At 45.2% G+C, this 23451-nt stretch overlaps 1 protein-coding gene across 1 annotated transcript in view; it reads right to left on the bottom strand.

The window, feature by feature from the left end:
- Positions 1-23137, bottom strand: part of LOC144600714 (sodium- and chloride-dependent neutral and basic amino acid transporter B(0+)-like) — a 39823-nt gene extending 16686 nt beyond the window's left edge. The window contains exons 1-7 of the mRNA XM_078412626.1: positions 23066-23137; positions 22726-22879; positions 21409-21540; positions 19279-19446; positions 17599-17737; positions 10754-10886; positions 9069-9209 (exon numbers count right to left, since the gene is read on the bottom strand). Of these exons, the coding sequence (XP_078268752.1) occupies positions 9069-9209; positions 10754-10886; positions 17599-17737; positions 19279-19446; positions 21409-21540; positions 22726-22879; positions 23066-23137 (939 nt within the window). The remainder of the gene's footprint in view (positions 1-9068; positions 9210-10753; positions 10887-17598; positions 17738-19278; positions 19447-21408; positions 21541-22725; positions 22880-23065) is intronic.
- Positions 23138-23451: the final 314 nt, after the last annotated feature.

Raw genomic sequence — 23451 nt, forward strand, 5'->3', positions numbered from 1 at the left:
TCATTATGGCTGGAGCAAGACAAATTAGTAATATTTATTCCTAAGAACTTGACGCTTTTGACCATCTCCACTTTGGCACCATAAATGTATGCCTAGGTGTGTGTACTGCTTTGCTTCCTGAAGTCAATTACAATCTCTTTTGTATTACTAACATTGAGGGAGAGGTTCACAAGTTATAGGAGTACAATTCGGCCATTCGAGTTGACTGCGCCATTCAATCATGGCTGATCTCTGCCTCCTAATCCCATTTGCCTGCTTTTTCCCCATAACCCTTGACACCCATTCTAATCAAGAATTTGTCTCTGTCTTAAAAATATCCACTGACTTGGCCTCCACAGCCCTCTGTGGCAATGAGTTCCACAGATTAACTACCCTCTGACTAAAGAAGTTCCTCCTCACCTCCTTTCTAAAAGAGCACTTTTTAATTGTGATGTTATTACCTCTGGTCTTAGACTCTCCCACCAGTGGAAACATCCTTTCCACATCCACTCTAAGCATTTCATTATTCTGTACGTTTCAATGAGGTGTCCCCCCCCCCCCTCAACCTTCTAAACTCCAATGAGTAGAGGCCCAGTGCTGTCAAACGCTCATCATATGCTAACCCACTCATTCTGGAATAATTCTTGTATACCTCCTCTGGACCCTCTCCAGAGCCAGCACATCCTCAGATAAAGGGGCCCAAATTTGTTCATAGTAGTCCAAATGTGGCCTGACCAGCGCCTTATAGAGCCTCAGCATTACATCTCTGTTTTTGTATTCCAATCCTCTTGATATAAATGCTAGCATTGAATTTGCCTTCCTTACTACCAATTCGACTTGCAAATTAACTTTTTGGAGTCCTGCACCAGCACCTCCGATTTCTGGATTCTCTCTCCATTTAGAAAATAATCTACGCCTTTATTCTGATTACCAAAATGCATGACTCCGCACTTTGCAATACTGAATTTCATCTGCCACTTCTCTGCCCACACTCCTAACCTGCCCAAGTCCTTCTGCAGAGTCTTCCTCTACTCTGCCTGCCCCTCCACCTACCTGGCTTATCTAAGTGTTCCAGGGATGACTAGGACCAGGTAGATGGCATCAGCTGTGGACCTGTTATGGCGGTAGGCGAACTGCAGTGGATCAAGGGTGCTTGGTTGGCTTGATTTAACATGTGCTATAACCAGCCTCTCGAAGCACTTCATGTTGGTGGATGTCAGGGCCACTGGATGGTAATCATGAAGGCATGGGGTCTTGTTTTTCTTTGCCACCGGGATGATAGTGATCTTCTTGAAGCAAGTGGACACCTCCTAGAGTAGGGAGAGATTAAAGGTGTCCAAGAACATTCCCGTTACTTGGTCCATGCAGTTCCTAAGGAAGCGGCCAGGAACTCCATCAGAGCCAATTGTCTTCCATGGGTTCACCCTCAGGAAGGCCGATCTAACTTCTGCAACAGTGACCATGGGAAAAGGCACACTCGAGTCTGATGTGACAGATGTCATTGCCCTGTTGGCCTACTCAAAGCGAGCATAGAATGTATTAAGTTCATCAGGGAATTCCCCACTATCGCCTGTGATGCTGCCTGAATGGGATGTGGCTAGACAATTGGTTATCAGAAATCAAAGAGGTGGAATGAATTCTCTGGTTGGCAGGTTGTGACTAGTCGGCTGACATAGGGATTGGTACTTGAACCCCAGCTATTCACAATCTGTATCAAAAATTTGATGATGGGATCAGGTTTGCTGGTGATAAGTAGATTGAGAGTATGAATGATGATACATGTACAAATGCTACAATGGGGAAATGGACTAGCTCAATGAATGGATGAGAACCAGGTAAATGGAATATCATGTTTATAAATGTAAGGTCTTACACATTAGTGAACAAAATGTATAAGTAGAGAATTTGTGAAATGGTGAGATTTGTATTATGTTCTGAGAACCTGAGGTATCATTGTACAAGGCGTCGAGGGCCAACGTGCAGAATGCATCAAGCAATGAGAGAAAGTGAAATCTCAGTCTTTATTATGAGAGAGTTTGAACATTGATTCCCTATGGAGGACATCCAGGGAGTCAATGATCAAATAATTTCCCTCTCACTGGCAAAACAAAGTTTGTGGCAAAGGTAGCTAACAGCAGGACCCTGCTCACTGGACACTGCAATGGTTAGACCTAAGCAGCTACAGTACCCTCCATAATATTGGGACAATGACCCATCATTTATTTATTTGCCTCTGTACTCCACAGTTTGAGATTTGTAATATAAAAAATAACGTGGTTAAAGTGCACATTGTCGAATTTTATTAAAGGCCATTTATATACATTTTGGTTTTACCATGTAGAAATTACAGCTGTGTTTATACATAATCCCCCCATTTTAGGACACCATAATGTTTGGGACACATGGCTTCACAGGTCTTTGTAATTGCTTAGGTGTGTTTAATTGCCTCCTTAATGCAGGTAAACCCCTCATCCGCATACAAACCCCTCATCCGCAAGACTAAACCTACAATAAAGACGGTCAAAATATGGTCCGAGGATGCCACCCTACAACTCCAGGACTGCTTTGATCGCACCGACTGGGACCTGTTTGCACAACAGGCGACCTGCGGTTCAGAGGTAGACTTGGAGGAATACACATCCACTGTGCTCTCCTATATCAACTGCTGTGTGGAGAATGTCACGGAGGACAAGGAAATAAAGATGTTCCCAAACCGGAAACCCTGGATGAATAAGGAGGTACAGAACCTGTTGAGGGCACGCAACAATGGCTTTAAATATGGTGACACTTCAGCATACAGTGCTGCCAGGTCAAACCTGAATGAAGGTATTAAAAGGGCCAAAGACACCCACAGGCAACGGGTGGAAGACCACTTCAATACCACGGACACCAGAAGCATGTGGCAGGGTGTCAGGGACATCAATACAATACAATACAATATATCTTTATTGTCATTGTACCCAGGGGTACAACGAGATTGGGAATGCGCCTCCCATACGATGCAATAATTTAAGTAATTAACAGCAACCCAACGAAACGAAACAATTGTAACAGTTTTTAGACAGGGTAAAGTGCAAGTTGATCTATGCGTTGTGGCCATCCGGCTCAGCAGGACCGGTTCATAGCAGCTATGGCCCTGGGGATGAAGCTGTTCCTGAGTCTGGAGGTGCGGGTGTAGAAGGCCTTGTATCGTCTGCCCGATGGAAGGAGTTCGAACAGACTTGCAGGGGTGTGAAGAGTCTTTGTGGATGCTGGTGGCTTTTCTGAGGCATCGTGTGTTGTAGATGCCCTCCAAGTCTGGTAGCTGTGTTCCGATGGCCCTCTGAGCTCTATGGACTACCCGCTGTAGAGCTTTCCTTTCTGCCTCCGTGCAGCTGAGGTACCACACAGGGATGCCATGTGTTAGGATGCTCTCTATGGTGCAGCGGTAGAAGGTCGTCAGCAGCTGTTGGGGTAGACCAGACTTTTTCAGTGTTCTTAAGTAGAACAGTCTTTGTTGTGCCTTCTTGACCAGCGCAGCAGTGTTATTGGACCATGTTAGGTCCTCCGAAATGTGAGTGCCCAGAAACTTGAAGCTGGACACTCTCTCCACACTGTCCCCGTTGATAGAGATCGGGGCATATTCCCCGTTATGTGACCTACGGAAGTTGATGATCAGCTCCTTGGTCTTGGTGGTATTTAGGGACAGGTTGTTATCCGAGCACCAGTCCGCCAGGTTCTGCACCTCCGCTCTATAGTTTGTTTCGTCCCCGTTGGTGATAAGCCCGATCACCGTTGTGTCGTCTGCAAACTTGACAATGGTGTTGGTGTCGAATGCAGGAACACAGTCGTGTGTGAAGAGGGAGTAGAGCATGGGGCTCAGAACACAGCCCTGTGGTGTGCCGGTACTCAGGGTGATAGTGGAGGACAGGTGCGGGCCCATTCTCACTGCCTGCGGTCGTTCCAGCAGGAAGTCCAGGATCCAGTCACATAATGACGAGCTGAGGCCTAGCTGGTGGAGTTTAGTGATGAGCTTGGTGGGGATGACCGTGTTGAAGGCGGAGCTATAGTCTATGAATAGCATCCTCACGTACGTGCCCTGTCTCTCTAGGTGAGTCAGGACAGTGTGAAGAGCCAGAGAGATGGCGTCCTCTGTGGATCTATTTGCCCTGTATGCAAATTGATGTGGGTCCAGTGAGTCAGGGATGCTGGATTTGATGTGTGAGAGGACCAGCCTCTCAAAGCACTTCATGACTATCGGCGTTAGGGCAACCGGGCGGTAGTCGTTCAGGTTGGAGATCTTTGCTTTTTTCGGCACCGGAACTATGATAGCCGACTTCAGGCACTTGGGGACCGTAGCTAGAGATAATGACAGGTTAAAGATCCTGGTGAATACCTCAGCCAGCTGTTCAGCACAGTCCTTCAGTACCCTTCCTTGAACTCCATCCGGTCCTGCAGCCTTGCGTGGGTTGACCCTTTGCAGAGCGCGTTGTACCTCCTGTGTGTTCAGTTGCAAGACCTGTCCCACCGCCTCGGCTGGGGTTCTTTCACTCAAGGTGGTTTTGCCAGTTTCAAAGTGGGCAAAGAAGGTGTTAAGCTCGTTGGTCAGTGCCATATCGCTGTGGGGGCAGGCAGGGCTGCTCTTGTAGCCAGTGATGTCCCTGACACCCTGCCACATACTTCTGGTGTCCGTGGTGTTGAAGTGGTCTTCCACCCGTTGCCTGTGGGTGTCTTTGGCCCTTTTAATACCTTTGTTCAGGTTTGACCTGGCAACACTGTATGCTGAAGTGTCACCAGATTTAAAGGCATTGTTGCGTGCCCTCAGCAGGTTCTGTACCTCCTTGTTCATCCAGGGTTTCCGGTTTGGGAACATCTTTATCTCCTTGTCCTCCGTGACATTCTCCACACAGCAGTTGATGTAGGAGAGCACAGTGGATGCGTATTCCTCCAAGTCTACCTCTGAACCGTAGGTGGCCTGTTGTGCAAACAGGTCCCAGTCGGTGCGATCAAAGCAGTCCTGGAGTTGTAGGGTGGCATCCTCGGGCCATATTTTGACCGTCTTTATTGTGGGTTTGGTCTTGCAGATGAGGGGTTTGTATGCAGGCAGTAGAAACAGTGAGAGGTGATCGGATTGTCCTAGGGGTGGGCAGGGGAGAGCTCTGTAGGCGTCCTTTACATTGGTGCACACCTTGTCCAGTGTGTTTGAGCCCCTGGTAGGGCACTGCACATGCTGATGGAATTTGTGGAGCGAGGCTCGTAGGTCGACCTGATTGAAGTCCCCTGCAACAATGAAGGTACCGTTGGGGTGGGCATCCTGCTGCTTACTGATGGCCGAGTGTAGCTGTGCTAGCGCTAGGTTAGCATTAGCCTGTGGGGGAATGTATACGGCCATGATGATGACCACCGTAAACTCCCGCGGCAGATAGAATGGCCTACATTTGAGCAGTAAGTACTCCAGGTCTGGGGAGCAGTAGCTCTCTATTGCGGAGTGGTTGGTGCACCAGTCATTGTTAATGTAGATGCAGAGCCCACCGCCCTTGCTCTTACCGGAGTCCTTTGTTCTATCAGCACGATGTAGTGAGCGGTTTGTTAGCTCCACAGCCCCGTCGGGGACCAGCGCGTTGAGCCACGTCTCCGTGAAGATCAGCGCGCAGCAGTCTTTCAGGGAACGCTGGGTGTTGATCCACAGCCTTACCTCATCCAGCTTGTTGGAGAGTGACCGGACATTGGCGAGAAAGATGCTTGGTAAGGATGGTCTTTGTGGGGCCCTCCTTAGCCTGGCCTGCACCCCCGCTCTCCGACCACGTTTTTGCTTCCTCTCCCTGCGCTGGCTCCGTCTCCAACCCCCCGGTGTGGTGGTCCAGGGGCCTGTTCTACCAAGCTCCGTCGGGACTTTGGTGAGGGTTTTGTGGTACTCACCAGCCAGTCTCGCACATCACTGACTATAAGAGCAGCCCTGCCTGCCCCCACAGCGATATCACACTAACCAACGAGTTAAACACCTTCTTTGCCCGCTTCGAAAACTGGCAACACCACCTTGAATGGAAGAACCCCAGCCGAGGCGGAGGGACTGGTCTTGCAACTGAGCACACAGGAAGTACAACACGCTCTGCAAAGGGTCAACCCACGGAAGGCTGCAGGCCCAGATGGAGTTCAAGGAAGGGTACTTAGGGACTGTGCTGAACAGTTGGCTGAGGTATTCACCAGGATCTTTAACCTGTCATTATCTCTGGCTAAGGTCCCCAAGTGCCTGAAGTCGGCTACCATAGTGCCGGTGCCGAAAAGAGCAAAGATCACCTCAGCTCGTCGTTATGCGACTGGATCCTGGACTTTCTGCTGGAACGACCGCAGGCAGTGAGAATGGGCCCGCACCTGTCCTCCACTATCACCCAGAGTACCGGCACACTACAGGGCTGTGTTCTGAGCCCCATGCTCTACTCCCTCTTCACACACGACTGTGTTCCTGCATTCGACACCAACACCATTGTGAAGTTTGCAGATGACACAACGGTGATCGGGCTGATCACCAACGGTTTATGAAACAAAATACAGAGCAGAGGTGCAGAACCTGGCGGACTGGTGCTCTGATAACAACCTGTCCCTAAATACCACCAAGACCAAGGAGCTGATCATCAACCTCCGTAGGTCACACAACGGGGAATACGCCCCGATCTTTATCAACGGGGACAGTGTGGAGAGAGTGTCCAGCTTCAAGTTTCTGGGCACTCACATTTCGGAGGACCTAACATGGTCCAATAACACTGCTGCGCTGGTCAATAAGGCACAGCAACGACTGTTCTACCTAAGAACACTGAAAAAGTCTGGTCTGCCCCAACAGCTGCTGACGACATTCTACATCTGCACCATAGAGAGCATCCTAACACATGGCATCCCTGTGTGGTATCTCAGCTGCACGGAGGCAGAGAGGAAAGCTCTTCAGCGGGTAGTCCATAGAGCTCAGAGGACCATCGGAACACAACTACCAGCCTTGGAGGGCATCTACAACACACGATGCCTCAGAAAAGCCACCAGCATCCACAAAGACTCTTCACACCCCTGCAACAGTCTGTTCGAACTTCTACCATCGGGCAGATGATACAAGGCCTTCTACGCCCGCACTTCCAGACTCAGGAACAGGTTCATCCCCAGGGCCACAGCTGCTATGAACCGGTCCTGCTGAGCCAGATGGTCACATTGCACAGTGAACCGGCACAGATCTACTTGCACTTTATTCTGTTTTAAAACTGTTCCAATTTGTTTCATGGGTTGTTTAAATTAATACTGACTAGCTAATTAATTTATTGCATTCCCAATCTCGTTGTACCCCTGTACAATAACAATAAAGATATATTGTATTGTATTGTAGTCTTTCCTCCCGTCTTTCCATCACCTTTGGAAACCTTTATTGCTGTTTATCAACATGAGGACCAGAGTTGTGCCAATGAAAGTCAAAGAAGCTATTAGGAAACTGAGAAACAAGAATAAAACTGTTAGAGACATCAGCCAAACCTTAGGCTTACCAAAATCAACCGTTTGGAACATCATTAAGAAGAAAGAGAGTACTGGTGAGCTTACTAATCACAAAGGGACTGGCAGGCCAAGGAAGACCTCCACAGCTGATGACAAAAGAAGTCTCTCAAAAATAAAGAAAAGTCCCCAAGCACCTGTCCGACAGATCAGAAACACTCTTCAGGAGTCAGGTGTGGATTTGTCAATGACCACTGTCCGCAGAAGACTTCATGAACAGAAATACAGAGGCAACACTGCAAGATGCAAACCACTGGTTAGCCGCAAAAATAGGATGACCAGATTACCATTTGCCAAGAAGTACTTAAAAGAGCAACCACAGTTCTGGAAAAAGGTTTTTGTGGGCAAATGAGACGAAGATTTACTTATATCAGAGTGATGGCAAGAGCAAAGTATGGAGGAGAGAAGAAACTGCCCAAGATCCAAAGTATACCATCTCATCTGTGAAACACGGTGGTGGGGGTGTCATAGCCTAGGCATGCATGGCTGCTGAAGGTACTGGCTCACTATTCTTCATTGATGATACAACTGCTGATGGTAGTAGCATAATGAATTCTGTAGTGTGAAGACACATCCTATCTGCTCAATTTCAAACAAATGCCTCAAAACTAATTGGCCGGCGGTTCATTCTACAGCAAGACAATGATCCCAAACGTACTGCTAAAGCAACAAAGGAGTTTTTCAAAGCTAAAAAATAGTCAATTCTTGAGTGGCCAAGTCAATCACCCGATCTGAACCTAATTGAGCATGATTTTTATATGCTGAAGAGAAAACTGAAGGGGACTAGCTCCCAAAATAAGCATAAGCTAAAGGTGGGTGCAATACAGGCTTGGCAGAGCATCACCAGAGGACACCCAGCAACTAGTGATGTTCATGAATCATAGACTTCAAGCAGTCATTGCATGCAAAGGATATGCAACAATATACTAAACATGACTACTTTCATTTACATGATATTGCTGTGTCCCAAACATTATGGTGCCCTAAAATGGGGGGACTATACAGAAACACTGTTGTAATTTCTACATGGTGAAACCAAAATGTATAAAAATGGCCTTTATTAAAATCTGACAATGTGCACTTTAACCACATGTGATTTTTTATATTATAAATCTCAAATTGTGGAGTACAGAGGCAAATAAATAAATGATGGATCTTTGTCCCAAACATTATGGAGGGCACTGTAGATAATTCAGCATTACCGAATTTGTTCCAATCTTCAGGAAAGGTAAAAGGATTGGTGATGAAAGGGGTCCAAAGATTCAAGGGAAAAAAATCAGTGCACCCTGCTTCATGTCTCCCAATCCCATTCAGCTCCATGCTATCTCTTCCATTGCAAATCTTCCCCATCCTTCATCTTAACACAAGACCACAAACTAGCCTGTCAGAAATCACTACAAGGGCTCGATTATAACTTACATTATAACTGTTTTATTTTACAGAAAATTACTGATCTTAGTTTTCCCACATTTGAAGCAAAATGTTGAAGTTGCATTGCAATTTCAAATTGAATTTCTAAAGAACATAAAAAAATGAAATGAAACATGAAATAATTCTATCACGGATTATCCTGATGAGATTACCTCAGCATCGGCCAGTTTTAAGAAGTCCGATTGGCTTCCAATGTAGAATTCAATCCCTTTATGGGCTCCCTCCAGGGTTAGTCCTCGGATAAGAAGTATGGTCAGAAGAACATAAGGGAAGGTTGCAGTGAAATAAACCACCTGTACATGGAGAGGAATTGTTAGATTATCCTGTGGTTAGTACAATTTCAACATTAAATTCCATTAAATGGCAGGAATGGAAGAATAATTGTCAAAGTAAAGAATGAAGCAGAAGAAATTAACCACATGGATCATGTATTTAACATTCTAAGGCCCCCCTCGGTCATGGCTGACCATAGGTGATGCATCCTGGTTGTTGGCTGCTTGCTCCAAACCTTGGCTAGAGCAGCTTCGATATGTGGTCGGATGCAAGCCTGGGCGATGTCATATGAAGGACTGTTGCCCATGCAGTACGTCCCCCCTCTCCACGTCACTGATCGATCCAAAGGAACAGCAGAGCCGTTACAGTTTGGCACCAGCGCCGTCGCAGGAGCTGCCAGAATCAGGTTGTGGACAACGACCAACTGCCCCAGGGACTCCGACTACGTTTTTTTCTTGAGGTTTACTCCTGGAGCCTTTTCCATGACTGGATATAGCCACAAGGCAGTGGAGGTTTTAGATCAGCGTTTTCCCTCTCCTAGATGGGTTGCCTTCCCAGGCTGACAAGCTTCATCTGCCCGAGACTCGTGGGGGCGGGAGCATCTACCTTCCCGTCTATAGCACCTGCCCAATGTAGCCTTCATCCAACCAAGACCTCAACGGTGAAACAGGCGGTGGATGATGGCTATTTAACATTAGGAAATAGAAAATAGGTGCAAAGTAGGCCATTCGGCCCTTCAAGCCAGTGCCGCCATTCAATTTGATCATGGCTGATTGTCCAAAATCAGTACCCTGTTCCCGCTTTCTCCTCATATCCCTTGATTCCTTTAGCCCAAAGAGCTAAATCTAACATTGAACTGCACGATCAGCTAAACTTAAATAGTATAGTTTCATTCTAACCTCTATGCCGTGCTTGCAGCTGTGACATATATCAAATGAAAAAAGGGAAACTGTGGACAATATAGACAATAGACAATAGGTGCAGGAGGAGGCCATTCGGCCCTTCGAGCCAGCACCACCATTCAATGTGATCATGGCTGATCATTCTCAATCAGTACCCCGTTCCTGCCTTCTCCCCCATACTCCCTGACTCCGCTATCCTTAAGAGCTCTATCTAGTTCTCTCTTGAATGCATTCAGAGACATGGCCTCCACTGCCATCTGAGGCAGTGAATTCCACAGAGTTACAACTCTCTGACTGAAATATATTTGAGTCACAAAACATTGTTCACAGGGTTTTATGACATTTATATTCAAACTAATCATATTTCTCTATATTTCCACTACCTTAATGTGTTCAATCCATGGCTAGCCCTGATCAGCCTTCTAACATCTGAAACCTTTAGAGTGAGGAACTTGTTTCAGGCTTTGGAGAGTTGCTGCTGCTCCTTCACTCAGGGTAAGATCTTCAACTGGCCAACGCCCCCCCCACCCCTCCCCACCCCACCCAAAGAGCCAGTGTTCGCATCACTGAGATAGACCGATAAATTTGCTAAACAAGTCTCTCATGTGGAAATCCATAGTTTTTCACCAGAGTGTGACCCCTTTCATCACCAATCCTTTTACCTTTCCTGAAGATTTGATTCCTTTAGACAGGGCAGCCCCAACTATCAGCCAGGCCAGAAGCAGACAGAGAGCCAGGTGCCAGACAATCTCCCCCGTTTCATCTATCGACCTTGACCGGTGTAAAACCACCTTACTGAATAAGATGACAAGAAGGAAATCGTTACATCAGAGGATCGCCAGGATTTCAAAAAGCCTTTGACAAGGTCCCACACAAGAGATTAGTGTGCAAAATTAGAGCACATGGTATTTGGGGTAGGGTATTGACATGGATAGAGAACTGGTTCGCAGACAGGAAGCAAAGAGTAGGAATTAGCGGGTCCCTTTTCAGAATGGCAGGCAGTGGCTAGTGGGGTGCTGCAAGGCTCAATGCTGGGACCCCAGTTATAAACAACATAAACGATTTAGATGAGGGAATTAAATGTAACATCTCCAAGTTTGCGGATGACACAAAGTTGTGTGGCAGTGTGAGCTGCGAGGAGGATGCTATGAGGCTGCAGGGTGACTTGGATAGGTTGGGTGAGTGGGCAGATGCATGGCAGATGCAGCATAATGTGGATAAACGTGAAGTTATCCACTTTGGTGGCAAGAACAGGAAAACAGATTGTTATCAGAATGGAGTCAGATTAGGAAAAGGGAAGGTGCAACGAGACCTGGGTGTGCTTGTACATCAGTCACTGAAAGTAAGCATGCAGGTAGTGCAGGCAGTGAAGAAAGCTAATGGCATGTTGGCTTTCATTGTGAGAGTATTTGAGTTTAGGAGCAAGGAGGTCCTACTGTAGTTGTACAGGGCCCTGGTGAGACCGCATTGTGTGCAATTTTGGTCCCCTATTTTGAGGAAGGACATTATTGCTATTGAGGGAGTGCAGCATAGATTCACCAGGTTAATTCCCGGGATGGCGGGACTGACATATAATGAAAGAATGGGTCGACTGGGCTTGTATTCACTGGAATTTAGAAGGATGACAGGGGATCTTATAGAAACATAAAATTCTTAAAGGATTGGACAGGCTAGATGCAGGAAAAAATGTTCCCGATGTTGGGGGAGTCCAAAACCAGGGGTCACAGTTTCAGGCATGTGAATTTTCCGCGTTACCGCGGATTTCCGCGTTTTTAAAATCCATTTTCCGCGCTTTTTGCATGATTTCCACGTTTTTCACTTTGCCAAACAAACGGAGAAATTGGATTGAAAAAAGAAAACCGATGTATAGACTTGTAATGAACGCTAGGTTCCGCTAGAGTGCGCTACGGGTTCCGCGAGAAATCCCCCCGCCGTGCGCCCTGGAAGTCTCCCCGGAAATGTGGCACCTAGGCTGGGCAAGGCAGCCAATCTCGACCTCATCGGTACTTCCATGGCCAATTTGTCAATTCAGTCGCTAGAGATTCCGCGAGAAATCCCCCCTGCCCTGGATGTCTCCCTGAAAATGTGGCACCTAGGCTGGGCAAGGCAGCCAATCTTGACCTCATCTAAACTTCCACGGCCGATCGGTGGGTTGAATTTGCAACCTGCGGCCGGGGCTCTGGAACTCCAGCCCAGCTGGAGCCAGCAAATCTATCCCCATAGCCGTCTTCCTTGGCTCTGGAACCAAGAGTGCCAGAAAATCAGTGGTGGAACTGTAATGAGTAAATAGTAAATTTAAGTGCAAGATTGTATAACTAAATTAATTAAGACTGGGTTAAAATATAAAACACGGCAGAAAAGCCAATTACCACCTTTTTGGGCTGATTATCAATTAATGTGCGAATTTACTTCAAAATGTTATTAGTGTACAGCAGGGGGTCTCCAAACTATGGCCCGCGGGCCACATCCGGCACTCTCTTCTCCCCACTCTCTCTCTCTTCCCCCCCCACTCTCTCTCTCTCTCCCCCCCACTCTCTCTCTCTCTCCCCCCCCACTCTCTCTCTCTCCCCCCCACTCTCTCTCTCTCCCCCCCACTCTCTCTCTCTCCCCCCCTCTCTCTCTCTCCCCTCCACTCTCTCTCTCCCCCCCACTCTCTCTCTCCCCCCCACTCACTCTCTCCCCCCCACTCACTCTCTCTCTCCCCCACTCACTCTCTCTCTCCCCCACTCACTCTCTCTCTCCCCCACTCACTCTCTCTCTCCCCCCACTCTCTCTCCCACCCCCACTCTCTCCCCCCCTCTTCTCTCCCCCTCCCACTCTATTCCCCCCCACTCTCTCTCCCCTTCCCCCTCTCTTCCCCATTGGTGGTCACTGTAATTTTCTGTTTTATAAATAATTGTATACCTACGGTGTATATATATATTCCAATATTTCAAGTTCTTTAAAAAAATTGAATATTATTTATTTGTTGCCATATAAACCTAATGTAAACTAACCTAATCTAACCTAACCTAGTTTAACATTTCATAATCTAATCTAATGTAACCTAGTCTTTTTTGTGTTCATTAAATTTATAAAACTCACACTTCTTTATTTTTTCCTATGGCCTGCAAAAATGTGCCAAATATATAATGTGGCCCTCACGCTGAAAGGTATGGAGGCCCCTGGTGTACAGTGACATATTCACCGTATTTTGTGATGTCTGTTTTTACTTTGAAATGCACTAAAAGAGGCTTGAAACTGGTAATTTTGTGTGTAAATTTCTGACCCCCGTTGTACGCCTCGCACAAGCGCTCGGCTCTTTTCCTCTTTTTTTGCCTCACTCACATGCCTGTAGGTGTCCAAGTAGACTGAGCACACAACCCTGAGAAGCACCGGTGTTGAGGGTTAGTTGACTCTTTCTCTTTCCATACAATCTGCTTGACCTGCTGAGTGTTTCCATCGTCTTCTGTTTTTATTTCAGATTTCCAACATCTGGAATTTTATTTTGATTCTATCTTGTGTTCACCTGGCCTGGAAACCTCTGCTTCACAGATTTTATTCTCTCATAGTGAGTTATGGTGATATATATACTGGAATCATACAGCAAACTCTACAACAAATGCTACAGAGATAGCAGCACTGTCTGTTTTTACTTTGAAATGCACTAAAAGAGGCTTGAAAATGGTAATTTTGTGTGTACATTTTTGACCCCCGTTGTACGCCTCGAGCAACCACTCGGATCTTTTCCTCTTTTTACCTCACTCGCATGCCTGCAGTTTAAGAATAAGGGGTCAGCCATTTAGGACTGAGACGAGGAAACATTTTTTTCACCCGGAGAGTTGTGAATCTGTGGAATTCTCTGGATGTTTTCAAGAGAGAGTTAGATTTAGCTCTTAGGGCAGTGGAGGCCAATTCACTGGATGTTTTCAAGAGAGTTAGATTTAACTCTTAGGGCTAAAGGGATCAAGGGATATGGGGAAAAAGCAGGAACGGGGCACTGATTTTAGATGATCAGCCATGATCATATTGAATGGCGGTGCTGGCTCGAACGGCTGAATGGCCTACTCCTGCAACTATTTTTCTATGTTTTATTTAGAACAGAACATTACAGGCCAGGAACGGAGCCCTTTGATCCACAATGTCTGTGCCGAACATGATGCCTAGACCATCTCTTAACTGCCTGCACATAATCCATTCCCTACGTATGCATAATCCTGTCCAAAAGTCTCTTAAATGCCACTTTCCTATCTACCTCCACCCCTGGCAACACTTTGCCTGCTGCAAATAATGGTGGCCATTGCCTAGTCCATCACAGGTTCTGACCTCCCACCATCGAAGGGATTTACAGGAATCATCATCAGTGACCCACACCAGCCTGGCCACACACTCATTTCACTCCTGCCATCGTAAAGAAGATATCGGGGCCTGAAAACTGTAATAGACAATAGACAATAGGTGCAGGAGTAGGCCATTCAGCCCTTCGAGCCAGCACCGCCATTCAATGCGATCATGGCTGATCACTCTCAATCAGTACCCCGTTCCTGCCTTCTCCCCATACCCCCTCACTCCGCTATCCTTAAGAGCTCTATCCAGCTCTCTCTTGAAAGCATCCAACGAACTGGCCTCCACTGCCTTCTGAGGCAGAGAATTCCACACCTTCACCACTCTCTGACTGAAAAAGTTCTTCCTCATCTCCGTTCTAAATGGCCTACCCCTTATTCTTAAACTGTGGCCCCTTGTTCTGGACTCCCCCAACATTGGGAACATGTTTCCTGCCTCTAATGTGTCCAATCCCCTAATTATCTTATATGTTTCAATAAGATCCCTCCTCATTCTTCTAAATTCCAGTGTATACAAGTCCAATCGCTCCAGCCTTTCAACATACGACAGTCCAGCCATTCCGGGAATTAACCTAGTGAACCTACGCTGCACGCCCTCCATAGCAAGAATATCCTTCCTCAAATTTGGAGACCAAAACTGCACACAGTACTCCAGGTGCGGTCTCACCAGGGCCCGGTACAACTGTAGAAGGACCTCTTTGCTCCTATACTCAACTCCTCTTGTTACGAAGGCCAACATTCCATTGGCTTTCTTCACTGCCTGCTGTACCTGCATGCTTCCTTTCATTGACTGATGCACTAGGACACCCAGATCTCGTTGAACTCCCCCTCCTCCTAACTTGACACCATTCAGATAATAATCTGCCTTTCTATTCTTACTTCCAAAGTGAATAACCTCACACTTATCTACATTAAACTGCATCTGCCATGTATCCGCCCACTCACACAACCTGTCCAAGTCACCCTGCAGCCTTATTGCATCTTCCTCACAATTCACACTACCCCCCAGCTTAGTATCATCTGCAAATTTGCTAATGGTACTTTTAATCCCTTCGTCTAAGTCATTAATGTATATCGTAAATAGCTGGGGTCCCAGCACCGAACCTTGCGGTACCCCACTGGTCACTGCCTCCCATTCCGAAAGGGACCCATTTATCCCCACTCTTTGCTTTCTGTCTGTCAACCAATTTTCTATCCATGTCAGTACCCGACCCCCAATACCATGTGCCCTAATTTTGCCCACTAATCTCCTGTGTGTAATGTCCAGGTTCAAGAACAGCTTCTTCCCAACAGCCATCAGGCTATTAAACACTACAACCTCCAAATAAGCTCTGAACTACATAGACTTGGGGGCATTGGTTTTGTCTTTTTGCAATATTATTGTTTGTTTTATATGTGTGTGTGGGTGTGTATACATATATATATATATATATGCTTTTGTTCTTGTTTATTGTTTACAGAATACTAGATACATAGGCAATAGGTGCAGGAGTAGGCCATTCGTCCCTTCGAGCCAGCACCACCATTTAATGTGATCATGGCTGATCATCCACAATCAGTACCCTGTTCCTGCCTTCTCCCCATATCCCTTGCAAATGTACTATGTTTACATTTTCTGTTGAGCTGCTGCATGTAAGAATTTTATTGTTCTATCTGGAACATATAACAATAAAGCACTTGACTCTTGACAGGTACTCCCCATTTTCTGTGTTTATATATTTTTTTTAACTTGCCCTGCACATCTCCTTTAAACCTCGCCCCTCTCACCATAAAGTTATACCTTCTAGTATTTGATATCTTCATCCTGGGGAAAAGGGTTCTGACTGTCTACCCTTTAGATGCATCATAGGAATTTGAAGGAGCCAGTGAATATGTCTGGGATTTTTCTGAGTTAGAGTACACCAGGTGTTGATTCCTCAGTAACATGAAATGGACCAAGACTCTGAGAGGAAGCAAACCCCTGTTGATTGAGGGCTTTTGCTTCCCTTTACTTCACGAACCAACATCTCCACAGCTGACTTCAGATGATAAGATTGAGATTTGTGGTTGCTAAGGTGAAAGTCACATTGGTCCCAGATGTCAATGTTGATAAGGCTGCAGGATAGACCTTGTCAACGTTTCACTGGATCAATGGGCAGGTGTTAATTAGGGCGGCCACGGTGTGCAGCAGTAGAGCTGCTGCCTTGCAGCACCGGAGACCCGGGTTTGATCCCAACAACGAGTGCTCCGTACATACGGAGTATGTACGTTCTCCCCGTGACCGCAAGGGTTTTCTCCAAGATCTTTGGTTTCCTCCCACTCTTCAAAGATGTACAGGTATGTAGGTTAATTGGCTTGGTGTATGAGAAAATTGTCCCTAGTGTGTGATGGGTAGTGTTAATGTGCGGGGATCGCTGGCCGGTGCGGACATGGTGGGCTGAAGGGCCTGTTTCTGCGCTGTATCTCTAAACTAAACTAAACTACACCTCCGTCTCCAGTATTCTTTCTCAGTGCAAACGAACTTAACGAAGGGCAGGGTTTAAATGAGGTGTGTGGGACAAGATTTTGCGCAGAATACGGTGGGTGCCTGGAGGGTGCTGCTAGGGGTGGTGGTGAAGGCAGGTACGAACGATAGTGGCATTTAAGAGGCTTTTAGGTACATTCATATGCTGGGAATGGAGGGGTATAGATTATGTGCAGGCAGAGGAGATTAGTTTACCTTGGCATTGTGGAGCCATCAGACATGGTGGGCTGAAGGGCCTGTTCCTATGCTATAATTTTTCTATGTTTACCTAGCTAACAAATTTAACAATTGGCACTCTCATTTCCAGTAAGTTCCTCAGATCTAGAGGTTAAATAAAATGCTATTCATTGCATGCACAAACTGACCCTGACAAGATCGATAATTTGAACAATGTAACATTTACAAACTCTGATAATGATCATTTTACTTAAAGAGAAGGAAAATTAAAACACTTCACAATGTCTACACAGCATAAATGCATTTGAATAAATCCTTGTGTTAAAATCAAGATGTTATTAACTCCTGTGATGGTATTCAGTAACAGACACAAGATGCAAATAAACCTCAATCCAAATGAAACTCCAATCATCACTCATCCAAGCAGACATATACCCTCCCCAGGAGGAGTCTGCTGGTACCACAGTGCAGGTGAATAGTGCCGTGCTCTGCAACAATTACTTACTCCCAGTATTGTTCACCTGGACCCTGGTGAGGAACATGGATTTCCGATCCATTGGAACAGGTTTTGTTGTTTGCCTGCAGCCAGGTTGCATTAACGACTTCTGAATATCCGCTGTCCAGAGTGAGGTTGCAGAACGGATCTGGAAAATGTGGGGTGTGGATGAGAAGAACATATCTTTGGAAAAAAGATTCATTTCTACACAAATAAACGGGGTCATTATTGTCTTTGAATCAGTGTGACCCCTGTTATCAGGTGAGTGAGGGTTCAGAAGAGTCAGACATAGAGGAACAGTGTGCACACTCTGCTCACAGCAGATCTTGCTCTGCTGATCACCCTGTCTGTGATCCTCTAATGCCAATAGTCTGAATGCCAAATTTAGGCATTAAAGTACAAACCTATCCTTCAATGAGTTGTCACAGAAACAATCTGAATATAAAGAACTCTGAGCAACATATAGCCAGAAGGAAGCCATCGGGTTACCCGGCCTGTACTGGCTCCACATCTCCACTTCTCTGTAACTCTATGTTTCTCATCCTGAGTATTTGCCGTATGGTGTCTTAAAATATTAATGAACCTGAGCATGTGTTTAAAGTGAGAGGGGCAAGATTTAATAGGAACCTGAGGGGCAACGTTTTCACTAAGGGTTGTGGTTATGTAGAATGAGCTGCCAGAGGAGATAGTTTAGGCAGATACTATCACAACGTTTAAAATACATTTGTACATGGATAGGAAAGTTTTATGGACCAAACGCAGCAAATGGGACGAGTGTAGATGGGGTTTCTTGGTCGGCATGGATAGGTTAGGCCCAAAGACCTGTTGCTGAGCTGTATGACTGTCGTTCCCCCCACCTTGTTTTCTCTTTTTCCTAGATCTTATGAAAGGTTTAGTCTTTCTCTTTCCACAGATGCTGCCTGACATAATGAATGTCTCCAGCACACCTTGTTTATATTTCAGATTCCCGGCATCTGCAGGGTTTTTATTTTGTGGGAGTTGTGAGTGAAATCTGACTCAATGTTTCTCTCTTTGTTATCAACTCACACATTCAGTAACTTGTGAAGAAACCTAATTACACGAAGATGAGACTGAACAGCAAATATCAGCAGCTTATTCAAGGAGGCAAAGCATGGCCTGGAAATGGCCTTTTGAAGAGAAACGAGGGAGCACCATCCCCTCAGACCCCGTGTTGTCTGCGCGGGAAACTCCTTTCTGTGGGAATCGGTGGGTAACATGTAACCTGTGGCTGGAATATTGACCAAAAAAACATCCTGGCAGTAAAAACAAACCTGATGTGCTATAGTAAAGACAGTTATTCCTTCGAAAGGAAGACTGTAATCACAAGTTGTCTGATAAACCCTTCCTCCATGCTGCAAAAATATGTGGACTTAAATTGTTTGATTATGCTTAAAATCACTCTGTGGCAGTCAACACCACATACCTAGCCTGTGTCACATGGGCAGGCATCACCACATACCTAGCCTGGGTCACATGGGCAGGCATCGCCACATACTTAGCCTGGGTCACATGGGCAGTCAACACCATATACCTAGCCTGGGTCACATGGGCAGGCATCACCCGCTATCCTAGTCTGATTCAGTTTCTCAATCATTCTGACTGACAGGAGAACTTCTGAAGAGAGTAAAAGTTGAATATTTATTGTACAGACATTACACAAAACGCCACCTCTGGGTGTCCGACTGCAGGTTTCATCCGCACCCCACCAGCTGAAGCAGTCTGACCACGGCAGGGGCGATTGGAAGGAGGCAAACAGGTAGAACAGGCTGTAGGCGATGATGCAGTTGTAGGAAACGTGCACTAATGTAATCAGAAGTACCATAGCAATCCCCACTCCTTAAGATAGAACAAAAAAAATGGAAATTACATAAGAAATAAAGACACAAATTGCTAGAGTAGCTCAGCAGGTCAAAATGCATCCGTTGAGAATGAGGTACAGTGAAAATCTTTGTTTTGTATGCTATTAAATCAGATAATACTATACTTAATTACAATCCAGCCAAACTCAAGTACAAGTAGAAGTAATGATACAGAGTGCAGAATATAGTACTCAGCATTGTCGCACAAATGTTTCAGAGACAAAGTCCAATATCTGCAATGTAGCAGAGAATTCTACTATACCTACTATACCCCAGCTTATGCAAGGACTGTTCAGATGCCTGCTAACAAAGGGGAAGAAACTGTTCCTAAGTCTTGCTTTCAAGCTTCTGCATTTCCCGGCCAACGGGAGCTGAGAGAAAAAGGGATGACGAGGGTGATATGATGTTGATCATGTTGGCTGCTTTCATTAGGCAGTGAGGTGTAGGTGGAGGCAATGGTGGGGAGTCTGGTTTATCTGATGGTCTGGGCTACATGCACAACTCTCTACAGTTTCATGCGGTCTTGGGCAGAGCTGTTCTCAAACCAAGCTGTGATGCAGCAGTATGCTTTCTATGGTGCTTCTGTAGAAGTTTGCAACAATCATGGCAGACATACTGAATTTCTTCAGTCTCCTGAGTAAGTAGAGTTGTTGGTGTGCATTCATTCCTGTTGCTTCAATGAGGTGTGTGAAGGCACATTACTGTCAGAGAAGCTCCAGTGAGCTGCCCTTTCTAAGAGCTCCCACCACTATGAGAGACTCGAGGGAACACTAGTTTTGTCCTCTGCCCTTCCCTTCCACATACATTTCTTTCTCTAGCTTCACAATTTGCAATTCTTCAATCCTTTTGTCGCACACCATCTGTATTTTCATCTCTGGCCTTTGTCCAACTGTCTACCTATCAAAATCCCCCCTCACCTGTTGCACCTACTAATTGCAGGCTTTATCTTGCCCCTCCTCTCTTCCAGCTCTCTTAACCCCCCCCCTACACAATCTGGAGAAGGGTCCTGCACCAAAACATCACCTATTCATGTTCTCCAGAGATGTTGCCTGACCTTTTGAGTTGCTCCAGCACTGTTACTCCAGCACCACAGAGGACATAATCTTACAGAGTGAAAATAATACGGTGAATGCACAGGTTTTTACTCAGGGTAAAGAAATCAAGAACCAGAGGATGCAAGTTTAAGGTGAGAGGAGAAAGACTTGATAGGAACCTGAGGGGCCACTTTTTCATTATGAGGGTGGTGGGTATATGGATCAAGCTGCCAAAGGAGCAAGGAGTTAGTTGAGGGAGGTTCTATAACAGCATTAAAAAGATGTTTGGATAGGTACATGGATAGGAACGTTTAGAGGACAGTGGCCAAATGGGGTGAGATGAACCATTTTGGTTGGCATGACGAAGTTGAGCCGAAGGGCCTGCTTCTGTGCTGTATGACTCTACAATGAACTGTTGCACTGTTGACAGGTCATCTTTTGAGGACAGTTTGCTTTCAGATACACTGAAGACATAATAAAAAGGTAAGTCATTCACTTCCCACACAATCTATAAGCAGCATCTCTTTAAGTAAAATGAAAATGGTAGCATGTGAAATAGTGAATGACAGTTTGAAAGAATTCCAGGAATTGAGTTTAACATCTGACTAATTGTAGAACAAGGAATGGCAGCAGTTTCAAGTTATTTTCATTTTACTTAGATTAGATTAGTCAGATTTTGTGAGAAACAAATACCTTGCCTTGTTATTGTGTCTTCAGTGTACACCAAAGCAATGTGCACTGCAAACTGTGCAGCTGTGGCATCTCACTGTGTCTTTTCACTGTCTTTGTAAAAGTATATAATAGGTCAGAATATAAACACTACTTAAGCAAATTGGAAAAAAAAATACAATTCAACTGACCAACTTGTTCTGAAATTGAATTGCTGTTACTGAATAAACATTAACCTTGTAGTATTGGCACGGCTTTCCACACTGCAACAGGTCCGAGGCTGGCAAACTGCCCAAAAGACGATTCAAAGAAAAACATCGGCATCCCAGCCAGCGCCAACATGAGAGTGTAGGGAATAAGAAAAGCACCTGCAAAAAAGACCTTCATTTGAGAAAGAAATTAGTCGAGGCAAATATATGCATTTGATTTGAATTTCCCTGTACGCCAGGTGGGTTGGGTTAAGACGACCTTTAGAAATTGTGCTTTCCTGATGGATTTATCAATCTATCTATTCATTCCTTCTCTCTGACTACCTGTCTATATACTTTGCCTTTATCCATCCACTGAGTTCATCAGTACTTATAGAGAAAATAAATTTATCTTCTGGTTCTGCGACCTGATCATCCGAGCTATGGCCACACCAAAGTTTCCTACGAAAACATTCCATTAACATTTGGGACATGTTCTGGTCTCAGCTCCAATTCTGAGCTTTGAGAAATTGAATGGTTAATTGAGAAATTCCCTCTTGGGAAAATTCACTCACTGAATGAATGTAAATAACCAATTCTCCCTGTTTTAGTAAGTTCTTGTCATACAACATTTTTCCTTATTTTCCCTCCTTATTTCTATCAACCTCAGGTTTATGGGGTTGTGGAAGGCCCCTGATCTAAACCACTGAGACCGGTTCACCAGGATATTGCCTGGAATAATTAGCTATAAGGAGAGGTTGGACTAACTCAGATTGTTTTCTCTGGAGAGCTGGAGGCTGTGGAGTAATCTGATAGAAGTATATAAAATTATGAAACTCAGATTTTTTTTCCTGGAGTAAAACGCCAAATACTTATGAAGGCATAGTATTAAGGTGACGGAGACAAAATTTAAAGATTCACGAGGCATTTTTTTAAATACAAAGAGTTACAGGTGGCAGTCTGATATTCAGTTGTGATCTGAATTCCACAACTAATGAAAAGTCCACACTCCAGCCTCTAATCAAGGCAACCTACTGAGGCTCAACAGGTGATTTTCATTTTAAATATTGTCTGATTGAAATATCTCACTAAGTATCGTCATAATTCCACACCCATATCTCCAGTAAAAATGTACAGTTTGATGCCATGAGACTGAAGCATTTTCTCTTTGTATCAACCTACGTTATTATTTGGTGTAGTTAACCCACTTTTATTACTTGATACAATTAATGTTATTATATGATATAATTAACATCCCCTTGTTTACTAAATGTAACTATTCCTAATGTATTCCTAATGTATGATACTCCTTATCATTTCCTTTGCTGCCTTTCCCTCTCATGTATTGTGAAACCTCTACAGTACCTCCTCCGTTCCTGTACGCCAGGTAAGGGAATCTCCAGATGTTGCCCAGACCCACAGTGAACCCGATCACTGAGAGCAGGTAGTCGGTCTTCGAAGACCAGTTGCCTCGCTCCACATTCTCATCACTTTCACCCACGTGTTCATCGGCGGCAGACTGGGGGAGAGAGAAAGAGGAAAGGTTAGATTTTGTTACATATAAACTCAGGACAGTTTCTATCCATTGCCCTCACACTGAGCTCTCCAATGGGTGATTAATAATCCCACAATGTACCCCCGCAGTTCAAAGCAACCCAATCCCCCCCCATAACCAGATTTCTTCATGCATCAATGAAATATTCACGGTCTCTGCTGGTGCGTATATTTGATTATTATTCTGAGAGAACCCAGATGTAGCCAATCCTTTCTTGTCCATTTTTCACAATGACGAATGATCCTTTCACATGGCCAGCGGTTGAATATAATTTCAGGAGGACCTTCGGGTCCAGAGGTTTACAGCACTTATACTGTATCTAGCTGAGGGAAATTAAGTTTTATATGTGGCAATAGTTTTTCCACAGTCACAAGTCAGAGTTTAAAAACTTGGGTCCAGTGATACTTGCAGTCACTGTACACTTTTGCAGTTCATTCATTTATCAATTAAAAATTATTTTTTTTGGTTACTTATATCAGTTTTAGAAGCCTTGGTACCAAAGTACAGATTTACCACATCCACGGATGTGATAACCC

The sequence above is a fragment of the Rhinoraja longicauda genome, chromosome 15, assembly GCF_053455715.1.
Source record: "Rhinoraja longicauda isolate Sanriku21f chromosome 15, sRhiLon1.1, whole genome shotgun sequence".
Taxonomy (NCBI): Eukaryota; Metazoa; Chordata; class Chondrichthyes; order Rajiformes; family Arhynchobatidae; genus Rhinoraja; species Rhinoraja longicauda.